This window comes from Cantharellus anzutake, assembly GCF_015039405.1.
Source record: "Cantharellus anzutake strain C23 chromosome Unknown EI90scaffold_1, whole genome shotgun sequence".
NCBI lineage: Eukaryota > Fungi > Basidiomycota > Agaricomycetes > Cantharellales > Hydnaceae > Cantharellus > Cantharellus anzutake.
The window spans coordinates 1,723,915-1,741,407 of NW_024066951.1; the positions used below are offsets into that span (position 1 = coordinate 1,723,915).

At 48.9% G+C, this 17,493-nt stretch overlaps 6 protein-coding genes across 6 annotated transcripts; 3 read left to right on the forward strand and 3 right to left on the reverse strand.

Annotated features, from left to right (window-relative positions):
- Positions 1 to 1,015: 1,015 nt before the first annotated feature.
- EI90DRAFT_3010887 (uncharacterized protein) lies at positions 1,016 to 2,220 on the reverse strand (the record flags this gene model as incomplete). Its single annotated transcript, XM_039056416.1, has 7 exons — positions 1,016 to 1,148; positions 1,189 to 1,294; positions 1,445 to 1,519; positions 1,575 to 1,664; positions 1,699 to 1,870; positions 1,913 to 1,945; positions 2,152 to 2,220. The coding sequence occupies 7 exons, from the start codon at positions 2,218 to 2,220 to the stop codon at positions 1,016 to 1,018; spliced, it is 678 nt and encodes a 225-aa protein (XP_038923958.1).
- Positions 2,221 to 4,207: 1,987 nt separating this feature from the next.
- Positions 4,208 to 6,086, forward strand: EI90DRAFT_3114741 (acyl-CoA N-acyltransferase; the record flags this gene model as incomplete). Its single annotated transcript, XM_039062701.1, has 12 exons — positions 4,208 to 4,256; positions 4,314 to 4,384; positions 4,464 to 4,514; positions 4,577 to 4,691; positions 4,753 to 4,937; positions 4,996 to 5,117; positions 5,173 to 5,280; positions 5,338 to 5,381; positions 5,435 to 5,709; positions 5,762 to 5,878; positions 5,927 to 6,008; positions 6,064 to 6,086. The coding sequence occupies 12 exons, from the start codon at positions 4,208 to 4,210 to the stop codon at positions 6,084 to 6,086; spliced, it is 1,242 nt and encodes a 413-aa protein (XP_038923959.1).
- Positions 6,087 to 8,899: 2,813 nt separating this feature from the next.
- EI90DRAFT_3114742 (kinase-like domain-containing protein) lies at positions 8,900 to 10,125 on the forward strand (the record flags this gene model as incomplete). The annotated part of the gene is made up of 7 exons (XM_039062702.1): positions 8,900 to 9,013; positions 9,069 to 9,116; positions 9,167 to 9,175; positions 9,225 to 9,404; positions 9,471 to 9,539; positions 9,596 to 9,805; positions 9,871 to 10,125. The coding sequence occupies 7 exons, from the start codon at positions 8,900 to 8,902 to the stop codon at positions 10,123 to 10,125; spliced, it is 885 nt and encodes a 294-aa protein (XP_038923960.1).
- Positions 10,126 to 10,664: 539 nt separating this feature from the next.
- EI90DRAFT_3028206 (THO complex subunit 1 transcription elongation factor-domain-containing protein) lies at positions 10,665 to 13,018 on the reverse strand (the record flags this gene model as incomplete). Its single annotated transcript, XM_039058045.1, has 7 exons — positions 12,822 to 13,018; positions 12,667 to 12,763; positions 12,492 to 12,610; positions 11,716 to 12,435; positions 11,376 to 11,657; positions 10,763 to 11,323; positions 10,665 to 10,709 (listed from the first exon to the last, which is right to left on the reverse strand). Coding segments are annotated over exons 1-6 (1,847 nt in total), but the record flags the coding sequence as incomplete, so codon positions are not given.
- Positions 13,019 to 13,153: 135 nt separating this feature from the next.
- EI90DRAFT_3149513 (uncharacterized protein) lies at positions 13,154 to 14,024 on the forward strand (the record flags this gene model as incomplete). The annotated part of the gene is made up of 2 exons (XM_039065590.1): positions 13,154 to 13,312; positions 13,368 to 14,024. 2 exons carry the CDS (start codon positions 13,154 to 13,156, stop codon positions 13,947 to 13,949), a joined length of 741 nt encoding a protein of 246 aa, XP_038923962.1. The 3' UTR covers positions 13,950 to 14,024.
- A 1,284-nt stretch (positions 14,025 to 15,308) lies between these two features.
- Positions 15,309 to 16,023, reverse strand: EI90DRAFT_3114745 (uncharacterized protein; the record flags this gene model as incomplete). Its single annotated transcript, XM_039062703.1, has 4 exons — positions 15,309 to 15,439; positions 15,492 to 15,587; positions 15,641 to 15,793; positions 15,834 to 16,023. 4 exons carry the CDS (start codon positions 16,021 to 16,023, stop codon positions 15,309 to 15,311), a joined length of 570 nt encoding a protein of 189 aa, XP_038923963.1.
- Between the last annotated feature and the right edge of the window lie 1,470 nt (positions 16,024 to 17,493).

Below are 17,493 nucleotides of genomic sequence, written 5' to 3' on the forward strand. Positions count from 1 at the left end.
GGATGACAGCACGTGCCTCGCGGCTTGTTGCGCTGCTCCTCCAACAATAGGATCATAGTTTATGAGGCAGCCAACCAGTTGCTCTGAGGTGCATTTCCCACGGCTAATTGCATGCACAGGCGACGGATGGCCAGACGATCTCTTGTGCAACAACAACCACACAAGGTGAAGGTGGGGACTCAGTATTTTGGGAGAGGGCGCCATCACGGCCCACGTATTGACACTTCTTCCTTGAGCAATTACAGGCTTGCATGGTGTAGTCCGAAATAAAGATCATTTTTATTAAATATGTGATTACCAACACAAATACAGCTGCGTTGTTGGACTTGGTATGTGGAGCTGACCCTTCACCAGGGAAATGCAAATAAAATTAAAATTCTACCAATTCGTTGGCCAACTGCCCACACGATTGCCTGAGGGAAAAATGTCGAAAAACGGCGGAATCCATCAGAAATGCCAAAATGTAACGTTTAAGTAAACGCCTGATAAATGGTTTTCGACGTTTTGATGTGTTGAAGTAAACTTCCCGAAACGCTCGATCTGAACAGGTTTTGAAAGTTTAAAAATTGCGTCATAAATGCTTCCCACTGCATCGAAATTGTCAATAAACACCAGAAATTAAACGTCTTACCGCCGTTTAAACGTTATACACGATTTTCCGGACTACATGATGGGACTGTCCGAACAATGTTACATCGGAGGGCTGTTGACATGTTAAACAATTGAAAACCGATTGAGGAAATTTTCACGCACACGACGATCGAGAGCGTGTTGCATCTGCTGACCTCAGTAACACCACTTGCGGTCGGCTATCATCCCTAGCTATTTTCAGCGCAGCCCTTGAACGCTGGCTGGGCATTCTGCTGTGGGCGCTCCGACGGGACCCTTCACACACTTCACAGCGTACCTGTACCTGTACCGGCTCGGTGCCATTATATCTGTATTGCTGACTTGGGGTATGGATTAAAATAAAAGGTTGGCAACAAGGATGCAGCCGCAAGGTCTCCAAAAGCGCTCAATTGCGGTCATTGCAGTCCACTTCGTGCCCGCCGATTCGCACCAAGATGGACCATGCGCCATGGTACTGGACCCCCATTGGTGGCGCGCGCCGCCGCAGAAATATCGGTTCATTTTTGGACCGATGGCCGCTTGAGACCCGTTCGCATTTCGATATCATGCGGACACTACATTTGAACAGTTTGTTGTAGGATCTCCCGCGCGGCCACCGGACGGGGATGCCCCGTGTCACCGGACTTCTTCGCGTCAATGTCAACATTCCCATGCGCCGCCCCATCTATCGTGATGTGGAGAAAGGATTTTGGGCCGAGACGCGACGAAGGCACATATGTTTATCCGTATGGTATGTGGACATCCGCCAGGGCATGTATCTGTGTATAGTTATGGTTCGCTATTTTTTTTTTACCCCCCTGATTCGCTCTCGAACCTTCGGTCACTTCTGAACCGCCGTTGGGAGTGCAAACGCGGTGCTCCGTTTCCCGTATGGAGGCTTGGCGAAACGCTGTTCATGAAGATAGAAACGGTTATCAATTGGCAAAGCCCGCGCAACTACGTACGATCATCCCGAAAAGGGAGGATTCTCTTCAAATTGGCTAGACTCTGGGATGGGAGGAAGCCCTTCGAATCTCGAATGCAATGCTTCAGCACTGGAACACCAATGTTCCGGGACGTGACACTCACTTGCGCTTGATCCATAACTCCGCAACAAAAGGGACTTTGTCAAATGCATCGAGAATGCCGGTGTGAATTGCGATGGAGGCACTGTTTTTATGCGCAATCGAGCGCAATTAGTGCAAAACACGTAATGGATTATGTTACCGGACTCGGCCTTCATGTCGTCAAGCGAGCAATCCTAAGCAAGCGTTAGGAATATTATATGAGCCCTGACACTTACTTTGGTTGTGTATTCTTTGACAGGGCCAGTTATCTACACAACAACATCATTATTGAAAGTTTCTCCCAGCATCAAAGGGAGGTGCACATCCTCAAGGGCTGGCATAACAAAAGAGACGCTAGTCGATCCGGAAGAACGCTGACAATTCTGACAGTGGCAGTTGAACTGGGAGTGGAACAAGTGCTAAACTATCAGTCACTGTACCCGGTGGCTACCAAGCGGGTGCATGACCAACTGACTTGAGCTGGCTGCTCAGATCTGATTTGTACTTCTGCTTCACCACATAAGCAATGTCCAAAGATTTCCATGACTTGATGCGAGCTTCCAGTGGCGGGGGGCAGGTAAGGTGAGCACAAGGATGGATTTACTCAGCTCCCTGCGGCCCATTATATACCGAAACCACACCACCGTGCCTTAACTTTACCAGTATTAGAGAACAGGGATTATGTTGTGCGTGCGTGACTACAATGAGGGATGACACGTTGGGCACGGTCAGCAATGCAAGAAATACGGACAGAGAAATCCGATCTCTGCATCCCAACAATTGACAAGCGTGTAACGAACAGCTTCCAAGTTTCTGGGTCAACATCCTCTTTACACAAGGAGTGGCGTGCAGTTCCTTGGACGGAGTCGGGTCTCCGTTCAATGATCAGCTTTAGTAAGGTTATGGTCCCCGTGCTTACTTTTCAGACAGCGATATATTGAAATATTGTGAGTGCTGACTGATCCGGGATGGGGGGTCCCCACAAGAGGACCTTTTTGTGCACCGAAAGAGAAGAAAATGTGAAACGTGACCATTGCCAAGCCTGCTTTGCCAGAGATGCTGGCTCACTCGTCGCGATTCCAGCGCGGGCCCTAGATCGGAGCGAGTAATAAATCATATCATATCCATGTGTATTCTCTTAAGAGGATACTGCCATATCTAGAATTGACTCTTTGAGAGATAGATATTTAAACCTCGGGAATTGTTGCAGGGACTTGACGTTACCCTGAGTCTGATGAGGACCGGCCCATTTAGTTGATCTTTCAGGGAGGCTGTTTCGTGACGGCCAACTTGTAGTAAATAGGCCGGTGTAGGTGGAGCTCTCAGTAATAGCAAGGCAGGCATCATGGCCTTGCCGGAAGACTGGATTCGCTCTCAGAGAGTTGGCTGTAGGAACGTCTGATTCGTTGCTGTCACACTAACAATGACCATATGGTCGGTGCCCACTCAATCACTAAGCGACACGCGCATCATTAGAAATAAAGCCTCTTGAGATGATCATTCATCCTCCGTTCCGGGGGACTGAGCATAGTAGCCAAGCCCCGTTGGCAGGATTCATCCATGGAGTTGAAGGATATTTATGGGCGCATTGAAAGGGTTGTTCCCACCGTGATAGTGAGCGGGTGCAACGTAGAAGATCTCTCGCTGCTTCATGGCAGGCGTCTCCCCGATGTAGCAGACGATCTCCGCAGCTGAAATTTAAATTGGCGATGCGGCACACGTCAAAGGCACTGAGAACAACAGAAGCCCTAAGCAATCTGGAATCTCAGCCAGAGAAATCCGGTACTCAGCCCCAACCATGCTGCGTCCTGAATTGGCATGAGCTTTCACCGCGCCCCAGTAACTAGTTCGCGTCCAAACTTTATGGATGCCATTCAGACTTTAATGAGGAAGCCGAAAACTATAGGGACGGGACGGCGAAGGAGTACACAGAAGGCTGCATCCAAGGGGGATGAGTTGTGATGATATCCTGGGAAGAACACAGGGCATGCGCTTGTGTGGGAACGGTCCCTGCCTGGAGGGAACATAGGAGACGATTGAGCAGTAAGCACCAGTGACATCTCTCAGGTCCTCTCCCTTGTTAGCGGCCATGATTAGGTTTTTGGCTCCCCCTTATAAGGCAACTGCGAAGTCACCAAGAACAACTTGAAAGACGGAACCGACGAGATCTGTATGCTGACAGTTCGTCCGACCAATCGACGCCACATAAATGAAAAAAGTGCACGCAACAACGGTAGGTGTTGCTATGCCATGCAAGGATGTATTTGGAAATGGCGACTGGATCTTCAGAGGGTAGCAGCTCATCTTGATTCATTACCCCGCGGTCTCATCATCACGTGGAAGAGCGGCCATCCCGGTCAGTACACCAGGGGACTGTCAGTACAAGTTAGGTATTCACTGGCGTGTGTAGTCAGGTTGGGAGTCCACGGGGTTCAGTGTCTATGAAGCTCGCCGATCATGACGATTATGTAATCGATTGAATTACCGCCCAGGACTTTGTCGCGCTCGCACATTAGTCTCGTCAGATCGAGATGACAGACTGGACATCGAATGCGAATGATGTGCTTACACTCCGTCTAGGTGACTCTTCTTGTTTCGCCTCCGGGCTTAGAAATAAACATACGTTGCTCCGATTAGTTCATACCGACCATGCTACCTCCAGTGAGGACCCTATCGCCACGCCTTTCCACCCAAGATTCACATATCCAGTATGAGTTTCCATCTAACGCGTTTTATATCCACTTCTTTTTGATGTGATCGTGTTCCACGCATGTGTGTCGATCGTAGATATTTGGTGACGAGGAGAAGATCTATGGGTATCAGGGGCTCGTGGTGAACGTGAGTACGGGGAATGGAATCCAAGCCATTCTGCCTCGCTTATTCTTGCACTCTCGCGCAAGCTATTGTTTTCATCAGGATCTTTAGCCATGTGCCTCAATATTCAATCGACTGCGCGCCTCCCTGCTTCAACCAAGGATGATATAGAAGGGATATTGTACAAATTCATACCATCCGGTTAGATTTCCTTTCAACCGCTATGAGCCCTTCCAGGGATGACTCTCGGCCCGCTTCGAAGATTACCTTAAAAACGAAACTGACTTCAAGAAGCGTGTACAAGATGATGCGATATCTTTCAGACCGTGTGGCAGCCTCATCTATTCTTATTCTCGGCCTTCATTACTTCACCTCCCGAAAAATGACAAGGAATACAACCTCAAAGATGATCCAGGTTACCAAGATTCGATCTTTGAAGTTTACCACGTGTGTGCTTGCTCCTCGATTCATTTATTATAAATATGCTCATATGACGTGCTAAAAGAACAAATGGGATACCCCCGGTTTCTTGAATCTTCACCGTAGAATGCAAATATTTATTCTATTATATATCGAAGCAGGTTCGTATATCCAAGAAGACGAGGATAAATGGCAGTTCCTAGTCTTGTAAGTGCTGCCGGTTCGAGGAACCATGCGCGAAACGTCCTAAATTAACTCACAGATACGAGCGCAGAAGACGAAGAGGATATCCTGACACATTCCACTTCGTGGGGTATTGCTCGATGTACCCCTTTTTCTTTTGGCCGGATAAAGTGCGCTTACGCTTGAGGTACGTACAGCTTGAAACTGAAAGTAGATTTCCATCCTCACGCCTCACACCCCTTAGTCAGTTCGTCATTCTCCCACCATACCAAAACCAGGGGCACGGAGGTATGCCATATGAGAACCCGTCGGCTCATCCATCGCTGAGTACAGTCATCCAGCGCATTTATATACCGCTCTTCATCAGCACGTTATGGCAACCCCATCCATTGCCGAACTCACTATCGAGGATCCCTCAGAGGCATTTGAGGATCTTCGCGATAAGACAGATCTAAAATTCCTGCTGAGGCTCACTGATTTCATCAAAGAAGGCTATGGTTTTGAAGAGCGTTATGAAGGGAAAGGAAAGGAGAGATTTGTTATTGGCGGGAAACTCGGTCCACCAGCCGATAAAGTTTGGGTTGAAACATGGAGGAAGAAACTTAAGATTGCATCGGTGCGCCTATACCAGTCTTCCATTCCACCTCTGTCCAACTTCGAAGTTTCAGCGGCAATTCGACCGCCTTATCGAGATGCTTATCCTGCGTAAACTCGATCCCGTCAATGAAGGGGGGCTGCGAGCTTTCCGACTCCAGGTGAAAGAGAGATTGTATCGATTTAATTTTGTGAGAGTTCGATGCTAGTCACCTCTACATCATTGACCGTTAGCCTAGGAGATACTGGTTACCCTCGACGAAAAGGAACGCAAGGAAAAACTCGAGGAAACGTTCCAGTCCGTTATTGATGGATACCAAGGTGCGTATGCCCTAGATCCTATACACTTGGATATACTCAAAGCCTCCACCTTCAGTCATTCTGAGCCTGATTGGATAGACTATGGTTGCTAATACCGCGACTGCGCAGATTAGCGATAATGAGTGTGAAACAATGAGTCAGAATCTCCGTACATGACACAAACGAAGTTCGATTGTTGTCTTAGTTGAGGGCCTGATTGATTGTAACCTGCCAAACCGCCCTTAAATCTCCCTCTTTTCCGCGATCGTTTTGCCTATTTATCTCATCATCCGAACGCCTAATCGCCATCAAAGCCAGACATGACATCTTCTAAACCATGAGAAGAATGCGTGCTGCCCCCTGGTGCATTTTCCCGCATGAGTGCCTATAATAAGCTTTGTTTCTTATGCACTAGACGTGGGTCATTCATGAGGCGGCCTCCGGTCGTCTTGTTATAGTAGACTGCTATGAGATTCTACGAGCAATAGGATCGACAGGTAATTGTATCCAGTAAGTACCAACCTGTCTTCCTGAAAAGCCTAAACTCATGTAGACATCGCACAAGTAGGGCACTCGTACCTACTTCCTCCATGCTGGGGGTTTCCGGTCGTTCCGCGACCTATGTCACAGTGAGCTAACAATTTCATCGCTCCCTGACAAGGCACGGCCGTGTTACAAGTCACTATAGCGAAGATGCTGCTTGGGGTGGACCTTCTCTCGACGTGGTTGTTAGTGTAGCGGGGAAAGCATCGGCGTCGAAGCTGTGACGATTTTTTATTTCGATCTTATGACCAAGATGAATGTCGCCTGATCAGGGGCCGGGGACGTGCTGCATGTTTTTCGGGTCACAGTGATCCGTTTCCATAATCCCTACTCGAACCCATGGACCCTATCCGCTCCATGGTAGCTCCATGGTAGGACTAGAAGTGTACTCCATGACCAGACATTTCGTCGACTTCACTTCCATACACCCGCCACATCGTCAGGCTACTTCCGCTTCCTGTGGATCCAGAGGTGGGACGCTTCTTATCCATAACCGATTATTTTTCGGTGAAGAAACGGCGCTCTATTCTTTGCTTCTGGGCTGTGACCCTGTCTCCTCGATGGATGACATGTGGAAGGCTGAGCATGAGTTTTCAACATGGACCCTGTGTCTACATCCCAGTGATCGCGGCACGTCCTTTAGTGTCGTCTCGTCATTCTCGTTCTTGGTATACGCTCTCATGGCTGTCTACTGTGGGCTTCATTACAAAGCCCCAGAGAGCACCCGGTCATAATACTGCCTGTTCAGTTGTCGAAGTTGCAAATTCATCACACAGGGTACTCCCATGCTAGAGAAATAGCAGTGCTCCAGAAAACTCTCGTTCGACAACCTGGCTAAGTCGATCGCTGAGTGTGGTTCCTGCCATGCTCGGGGCACCCTAGGTACCCCTGGTAGGAATAAGTCGATGAATACATGCAAGTCACAGTACTTCTGCGCCGGGGACACCTCCCCAACAACATACCTCAATGTGCACACTTCACATCGCGAAAGCTATTGAGGTTCCACCAAGAAAAGAAGAGACAAGAGATCAGTTGGCGAGTTGTGCACAAACGACCTCACTGGCCACTTTGATGCTGTTTTCCGGAAGAAGTACAACGAAATGAAGGGGTGGACTTGAACAGGAATAGAATTGCGAGGCTGAGGTAGTCTTGGCCACAGCTCATACATAATAAGTCCATAGGAACTGCCTCCCGTCGTGTCCGTGGTTGCTCGTGAAAGCTACTGGCGAATGATGCCATCCATGCCGCATATAATTTCCTTTGTGAGTAGAGATATCCACACACGTCCAGACTCGAACCTAGTCGTGGGGGGGATCGATAACAATGATAATCATAACGACCGGACACAAGCCTTTGATGACCTCAAGGTTCATATTGGTAGCTCCTCAGTGGAAGAATGTCATTGTTTTTGATGCACAGCCTACAGTTGCCGCAGGTGCAAATCCATTCATATCACAAAGGCAGAACCCCTGTTTCTACCCTGCCGTCTCTAATAAGGTGAAACGGCCTTATTGGGTTGGCATCATCTCGGTGGCATTGTTTCGACGGCTTGTCATTCATTGCCTTATTTGGGAAACACGAATGACTCTGTCAGGAAGCAACCACAAGCCCGGATCTTACATGTATGAAGGATCTGCCACGCGTTACCTATCCACCCCCTTTGTCAATTTATTGTTGCTGTGGGATAGTTAAGCCGTCAAGCGCTGGCCTGTTTCGAGTACGAACGAACTAGGAGCCCAGCGGCAATAGTCCCGCAGTCCTTAAAAGCCCTTGGAGAGAGGTGATCTTTCAAAAACCTTCGATCGGACTCAGCACAACCCACGGCTTCTGACGATCCCAACCCACGTCTATACAACCATGGACACTGAGCCAGATCACCGATCTCGCGATGGATCTGATTGCCAGAATTGTGGCTCATATATACTGTGCAACGATGTCATCATTTATGAGGGCAACCAGAAGGGCACTCGCAAGTTCGCCCGTGTCTGTGTGAGTGTTAAATTTCGTAACGCAATACCACATGTTCATGTCTATTTGTATCAGTGTGCTAATAAAGACCAGTGTTTTGACGTTGAGTGTCAGAACGATACTTCCAAAGAAGAAATCGAGGCCATTAAAGGGAAGCACGAAAAGCGTAGGCGTTTGATTGACTGCGCGCTATGCGGTAAAGTCGAATGCAACCAGAGGTGTTCCTGGAAGGCATGTAGGAGGTGTTGCGAGAAGTTTTGTGATGACAACAAAGCTTTGTGTGGTGGGCACAGTAAATGTGCGCGTCATCTAATATTAAATTATGCGGGTCTTCTCACATTCCTTGGGTATGCTGCCGTCACTCTTGAGCAGATGACAAATTGGAAGTGGAGGGGGTTTTCATGGTCCCTCCTGGGATGGGTGGTCCTCACAAGCGTTCTATTTGGAAGGGGAAGGAACCCCTCGCAAGCGGATCCTACGCTGTTGTTCATCCTGGCCGGTGGGGATTATCCAGGGTCAGTGATCGCTCTGAGGAAGCATTCATTTAGACGTTGCTGAGCATTTCGACAGGTTGCAATAAAATGTTTCAAGGACAAAGAACAGTTGGGGATAGATAACGTGTGTGGTCTTTACTCATACCCAGTTTTCGACTCAATTTTATTTTCCAGATCAGAGAGGTGTGGTTGTGTATACGGTCATTCGGATGTTCGCTAACTCCCCTTCAAGCGAATCAATAGCGAAATCACGGTTTGGGCCACTCTTCAGCACGAGAATATCGTCCCACTTTATGCTACTGTTTTGGATAGCAACGGTCTCCTAGCCTTAGTCACCCCCCTACACAAGAATGGGAACTTGGAAAGTTTTCTCGGGAAGGAAGCAAGTAGAGGCATTAACCGTTGGCAGTTGGTAAGAGCATCCAGTTTCGGGTGAACCGCGGGATGACTTTGTCCTAATCCTACTCACATACTCTAGCTCATCGATGTAGCTCATGGATTGGCTTACCTCCACGATTCGAAGAAATATCACGGCGATATTACACTCGTACGTTCGTAAAATGCTGATGCGGCAAGACTGCGATCTGAAGTTACACTGTCTAGAACAACATCCTGGTAACAGATGAAGGACGCGCTGTACTTACCGACTTCGGTCTTTCTCGTATGTGTGAGCAGACTGGCTATAGTACTTTGGATGGAGGACGTGGCTGCCCTCAATACAGGGCTTATGAGAGTTTCGTCGGAGAACTTAGTGGGGACCCCGAGGCAAGAGCTTGTCGTGATGTCTGGGCTTTCGCTATTGTGGTTGTTGAGGTGAGATTGGAACCCCCCCCCTCCTTCAGCTGTTACGCCAAAGTTCACGTATGACTGGGAAAAAGGTGATCACTGGGATCAAGCCGTACGACGGGTGTTCGGAGGTCGTAGACATCTGGTCGTACCTTAGTATAGGGAAACGCCCTTACGGACCTGCGCAACTTAATGGACTTCCACGTCCTATCCCCGAGATGCTTTGGCGTAGTTGGGACATGGATCCCTCGAAGCGGCCGAAAATCACAGAAGTCGTGCTCTGTCTCGCAGGAGCGGCATCCAACGTTGGCTCCCGTGTAACCCCCGGCCTGCAACCTGGACTTTAATGGACTGTTACAATTGTTTTGTACTCATGTTACTTCCTGTACACAATCATATCGTATAATGGGAACAATCTCTCTACCTTGGACAAGTTGATTTCTTGGAATGAGGGGAAAAAATCTGTGCACAAGGACAATCAAAGTAGCATTATATTCGGTAGCACACGGTACCTAGACTAGATTATGTCATGACGAGCATAGCGATAGTCAGTCTGGATGTGTTGGAAGAGCCGATCCTGATTCTATGCTGATGACTCAGGCGGCGTCCCGTTCGAGTGGTTTCCAGGTGCCTCTCCTGACCCATTCACCGCAGGTGGTTTGCTGTCGCCATCCGCATCCACATCCATTTTAACCTCATCTCCAGGATTACTAGTGCGAGGACTTGTCGCATCACCATTTGGCTGATTGTTTGGCTTACGTGGAGCCGGTGGTGGAGGACGCACGTCCGGCTTTTGTGCTTCACGCTGGAGGTCCATTAGATCACCCAAAGGTGGGGGTTCTGAGCCTCTTGTTGTTGCCCTGTTGAAACGCTGAAGGAGGCCTTCTTGGGTTGCCATACGAAGAGCACGCCATATGAGGATTTCGCGTTGCTGAGGGGCATTGCATTGAACGCCCGACGCATGAAAGTGAATAACAGGCCTACCTCCTTGAATCCATCTAGCTGAGCGTCATTGTACTTTGGTTTCTGCGCAGGCTCCTCAATCACAATCTTAGGTACAGGGGGCGGTGTTGAGGATTTCACAGGATCGTCGTTAGAATTTGGGGTAGACGGATGGGGAAAAGTGCCGGGTTTGGGAGGGAGGCCGTGAATCGGTCCATTGACGATTGGTTTGTTTGATGTTCCACTGATGACGACGGGGGCGGAAGCAGGTGGAGGCTCTTCCTTTGGTTCTGCAAGTTTTGACGCAGCGTTTCGTTGAGCAAACATGTCCAACTGCTTTTGCTTCATTTCTATTCGTTTGTCCAGTTGGTTTAAATCCCTAACATATCGATCGAACGCTTTGTGCTTGACGTATGGGTCCAGATCGTCGCTGCTTTGGTACCCTCCTTCCCAGACCTCAGTTAGGTCTTCTGTACCAGCAACATGCACTAGGTCAGGAACAGGCTCAACGAACTTCTGTCGTTTTAGCCGTGCGCTCTCAGCCTCTTCGTGGCTAATGGGGGATTTGGCGAAGGTCGTGCAGTTCTCGTTTTTCCATCTCACCTACGCGCAAGCTGATCAGCGCCACTGCGTTTCGGAAACAGAGTCCACCTACCCAGGTTTTTTCACGTTCCATTAAGTTGATCACGGTATCCTGAAATGTCTTGTGTATCACTTGACCAGTGGACGCCCTCAACTCTTCTGTAACCTTGATCATGGCATCTTTCACCCATTTAGCATCCGATTCATCGAGCGTGAAGTCCATGCTCATGTTCATGTTCAGCGCACGCTTGACGGAGCTCGATTTCTCTTTTTCTTCCGGAAGGTAGGAATTCAAATGATAGAAGAAGATAGCCAACTGCACCAGGATTTGGCGGCGGAAGTGTAAATCAGCGATCTGCAAAGACGTGAGTAGTAGTAACAGTTGGGCAGCGGGAAAAACGGCGTCATCACACCTGAAGGTCAAGCAAATCCGGCCTCGTCAAGAACTTTGCAAAGAAGTAATCTGTCGTACTTGAGGTTGTCCCTGATTCCCCAAATGGTTCCCCTTCGTCTTCCCGTTTCCGTTTCACGCCGGCAGAGACAGCGACTAAGCTTTTATTGCCGGAGCTTTGTCGGTCCCTCTTGGTAGCTTCACCAAGGGCGGCGAGAACCTTATCCACGTTCCGCTTCAAATCGTCCGGAAGACATTTCGTCTTATGAAAGATTTGTGGGAACGAGAAAGGATACTGAAGAGACCAGAAGGTATTATAGAATTCAATCTTCTGTTCCTCGGGTGACAGAGAGGAAGTGGGGTCTGATGAGGGTGGCAAGGGAATTTTGGTATCTAGGATCGCTGCCGGCGAACTTTCCGACTTGGGGGCAGTCGTATGGTCGGTAGAAGTTGAGGTTGTTGGTTTCACGTCCTCCATTCGGTCCGATTTGGATTCATCGGAAGACCTTTGAGCAGGCGACTGCAATTTCTGGGGAATTGGAAGCGGTTCCCAATCCCATTTTGGTCCATAATCGCCTTGAAGATTGAGTGCGCTTCGCTCCCCAATTGGGAAGACCCCACTAAGATAATTCAGGATACGGCCATTGAATTGTGCGGACGTCCCTGTCTTAGACACTCGGCGTGCCAACGCGTTCAACGCCCGAAGTAGAACAAGGGCCTTTCCTTTCGATGGTTGGAGTCCCTGGACGCGAGTTAGAGCCACGATACGTAGGCCTTAGTAAAAGGGCTGCATCGCACCTTCAGGAGAATGGGTGATCGAGATTCAACCCAGTCGAATATATCCTGGCATTGATCCACACGATGCATCTCGAATAGATCCTCGATAAGCCCTAGCGGAGTAGAGGAATCCAAAAGACCTGCACAAATTCATTCACCAATTAGACGTGTGACACCGAATTTGCCGAGCACGTACCTTCTTCTTGACATGCAAGAGTAACATCTAAACGGTTGTATAATTCTCCCAGATACGCTTTGGAATCATCAGACGATCGACAGGTCCGCTTTGCCATCTACAGCCGTTGGGTTTCAGCGATTTGCGCTGCGAGTTGAAGAGGGCACTTGACGAACCACGAATTGGAACAGATCTGCTCGAATAGCATTTTCCCATTCGGAAGACTTGAGCCTTTCCTGGGAGCTTTCTATGGTTGTTTTGACGATCTGAGAGATGGCTTCTAGAGCAAGTGGTTGAGGAGGTAAGGATTGAAGAATAGAAGCGTGGACCACCCCTGCTTTCCTTATAGCCATGGCCAGCAGCTGGTGGCCTAGACGCTGAGGGAAACAAGGAACGGCGACCCCAGGGCACGAAAGGATCAAAGAAGTGGGAGTTGAGCTTAAGGCGGTCACTAAGTTGAGCGCCAAGATCGCGTGACCTAAAGGAATCAATTTAGTTGTCTGCGGACATGAATGGGAAACGCTCTGGTTCAGCGAATCGGTGGATATCAAGGTTGACTCTTGTCCAGCATGCAACGACACCATTTATAAGCATTTTCCTTGCTGTCCATCTTGTGGCGCCAATCTCCGCTCTCGTTGGTGGTTCTTCGGCTGCATCTGGCCTGATGGTAAGCCTGCATATCCATTCTTAATCCCTTACCCAAGAACCAACAGCTCCCGCAGCTTCTGGGGCGCGAGTACTATCAGACACCACTTGGGGAGCCATTGCTTGTCTGGATCCCGATGGGCTTGCATGTATGCGCATCCATGTTGAAACGGGCCTTGATCGGCTTTCCAACTAGGCTAAACGCCCTACAAGCCACATCGATCTCCCTTGCTTGGTTCTTCATCCCAATACACCTTTCAGTGCACCGGTTCATTCCATCTTCTCCCATGCCACCCATATCAGAGCTTCGCCCTTCACAGTTGGACTACGAGTACGTCAAAACTGGTATCCACGTTTGGCCGCTCACTAGTTGGTTTTTATATGCGGGACTTGTTGTCTCAATGGCCATTCATGCGCTGGATGGAGGATTATTAATGTATCGCAGTCGGTTCCCGACGCCGGAACCCCCAAAAGGTAGCAAGACTCTAGGGGGACTAGCTGAACTCGGACCAAAAGCAGTCGCTGTTGCAATAGTACTTAGTGTGCTGGGCGGAGTTAGCGTTTTGAGTACCGAAGCTTCCTATGCTACTAGCGCACTCGCCGCTCGCATCCAAGCATCGTACCTTCAGTCATTCTTCTTTAGGTGGACTGCGCGATAAATACTGAGTCGGAGAACAGGAAGAAGCTGTATGTAGATAGTATAAAACTATGATAATACGTACTTAGAGATAACTGCCAGTACCAGTGGACGCCGCCTGACGCAGCAAGTGCCCGCTACCTACCTTACGATTAATATTCGCTTCCCTCTTGCGTTCTCGTCTCAACACAAAATCAACCGTAGAACCACGGCAGAATGAAAACACTTGAACTTTGCACATGATAAGCATTAAGTATCCAGAGCTGATTGTACATACCACCATGAACACATGAATACCGGTTCTCCCGTTCGCGTGGGTCGATCAGAGATATGAATCGCAAACCCTGACCATAGTCCTTCTAATGAAGCAGCAACACTATTAGGCCGTTCAGAACAAAGGAAAGACTAACTATGGCGGCTATATGGACGATGAAGTCACCTTTTCTTTGGCTATCCCACCCTGCGTGTGTGAGCATCCAATATATTAGGGGGAGAAGGCATTTTTCGGGACCCTCCTGACTGAGCTGGGTTTTATCCCGGACTTCGGTGGAGTCATGATGTGAGAAGCCCACGCACATTGGAGTTATGACATCATCCAAAGCGGGGGGGCAAAAAGGGGCAAGACGGCGCTTGCGGGTTAGCGGGGTGACATGACCTTTTGGATTTAGAGCGCGTTGAGAAGTGGGATTGGCAGGAGCCAACATCGTGCAAGTGAATAATCCAACTTTTTGCACGTCATCTGGCTATGAGTGCCTCCTCAATCAAAGTCAGGTCGGAAAGTTATGCAGGAATTGGTCGTGCTTCAGCAAAAGGGTTTTGGAATTTTTGCGAGAGCTTCTCCGGTCATCGAGTAGCACAAGAGCATGTCCAATCGTCGTACCGAACTTCAACAGTTCGAGGCAGGGGTTGAGCACAGTGGTCGGCATGATCAAGTAGTTACGCGGCGCATGGAGGAGACGTTTGCAGAGGGGTAAAATGGCAAGCCGAGATGAAAGAGGAGGTGATGGAGGATGCGATCACGAAAACCCACTCACAATGCATCGGATTAGTGCAGCGCAGTTAACACGGTGTTGATTTTTCGGTGCAATGAGATTGAATGCAATGCGATCGAAAGGCATTGCTCTTTCCTAACTGCCAAAGCCACAAAGCGAGTCTGAAACTACATGTGCGAAGCGAGTTGACTGCAGTTGCTCGCGAGTCAAGGAAAGGGCGTTTAAATATCATCGCCTGCCATGCAAGAGCGTGGAGGACCTCGCAAAGCATTGGAACTTGATCATTTGAGAGGACCTCTTTCACGGCGCGGAGTGGCAGAAATTTCATGAATACGTAAACGGTGAGCAGGCATAAAGCACGCAATCGGACACAGCGCTGGACCAACACATCATACTGGTTCCTTTATTAATTCTGCTCCTCTCAAACCAGCAGTCGAGAGACAATCATTGACAACTTTAAGAAGAGCAGGGTTTTCCAACGCAGCTGCCACTCGCTCCTTGTCATTGAGTTGCTTGTTCACTGGCGGGAATGTTATTGGGCAGGAATGACAGGTTTGCCACAAGGAACATACCAGCATTTTCGCTTTGATGCGTCCCTTCCTTCACGCTCAGATCAACCTTGTAGCGACTTGGCAAACTCCTGAGCAATCTGACTCGCATGGACAGACCTGCCACAGAAACATCAACTTCAGTTCGAATCGTGCTTTCGAAAATAGGGTACCGATAAGGGTAGCCATGCCACAATGTGGCACGGTTGGTGTGAATTGTACATTCACATGGCCCGCAGTTACTTTGATTTGATCAGCAGACACGACACCGAGCTGCTCCAGGGTTGTTGTTGGATGTTCGGGATCGGTTATGGAACGCAACAAATCTGGACAATCGAAGTTAGGGGAGCGAAGCTCTTGGGCAACAAAACGAATACCTGCCGAAAACTTCGTTCTCATCGATGGCCTCTCTCTCATCGTCTTCAGCAAAAGAGGCGGCCGCATCCGGTACGTCGTCATCCACTATAGCCGAATCCAGCCAGAGTCCCACATTTTCTCGCTTTGCCTCCTTCTTCGCAGAGAATATTACGGGGTTTGGATTGTCTAAAGTCGACATCCACTGAGGAGAATGAGCTTGTCACATGTGCACCAGCCTCTCATTCGTCGGAGTTGACCGAATGTGCACCCATTTCCAATTAAAATGACACGTGAGCCAACTTCGGTTCCGCACTTGCCCAAAAATAACTGAAACGCTACAGTACAGCTAAAGCCTGACTTAGAGGTCAATCTCTGACGAAAGTACGGCATATCTCAACAACCACAGGAGCTATATAGCCACTTGCGGTTTTCTGCAAAGTTTTTGTCCCCGGGACCTTTTGAGCGATAACCTTAATTCTCATTTTTTGTGGGTTTAGGTTTTATATACACATTTGTGCACACTTTTCTCAACAACAGCTGGGGAGATTAGGCTGAAACTTGGACAGCTAGGAGTTTGGCCACATATCTCGGGCCCCTTTTCTTCTTCAGTCGATACATTCATTTTATTTATATCACTTTTATGTCTGTTGTGTCCAGTTTTCTCAACAACGGCTGGGAAAAATAAGATGAAAGTTGGGCAGCAGAGAGTTGGGCCTCTTACCTCGAGACCTTTTTTTTCTTCCTAGCTGATCGGTTTTATTCTCAATTTTCGTGTTCCTGTAGCTGTGGAATGTATTTGGCATCTTTGGCACCTTTCCCCCCAATTTTCTTGACAACGGGTGGGCAGAATAAAGTGAAAACTGGGAAGAAAGGATCGAGTTGAAACAGATTACAATCCGTGTACTCAATCTCCAGCTCCAGATATCCCTCTGGGCATGGCGCATATTACTGTAAGTTCCTTGCTTGGATGTACCAGCCTGACTCATTCCTCAGAAACGTTCTCTGAGCTGCGCGTAGTCTGAATCAGCAGATTACGCTTACAAACCTCCGGAACTTGCAATTGCTCTTGACGCTGATTCCACGCATCGTTATGCAAACACCTCAACGGTTCACAAAGGAATTCAGTTGCGCTCGTTCCTCCTTGAGTTCTCACAATGTAATGGACTACGTTCGGCGTTCGGTTTGCGATGTAATCGGGACTTAATGTTGTTGCGTCCTTGTGCCGCAAGCTAGAACTTGACCATCACCCGGATCCAGGCCCGTAGGCTGAGTCATTTTCATCTCAAATTGGTAGAGCTTTCTCACGCCGCGCGGGAAGTTTGCAGTCGGACATTCCACCCCGAAACCGTGCGACAACCCACGGGAGGATGGCGTTGCGTGTGTTGTAATCATATCAACGCGGGAAAATCACCTGAGCACGATATCGCGGTACGATAGATGTCGTGCTCCTTCGCGAGTAGGTTCAGACCGCCACGTCGGTAACGGGATACCGTTGGCCAGTCGATTGTCGGCCCTGGTGGCGTCGGACTGCCGCCTCAAACAGCGCGCGCGTGGTGGGAGGCCGAAGGCTGCGACACGACCGGGTACAGTAGTATTGATTGTTGATGGGAAAGTCTAGCGACGACGTAATATAATGTGCCGTGTAGCACCAAGCGCTGTCTATGGTGCA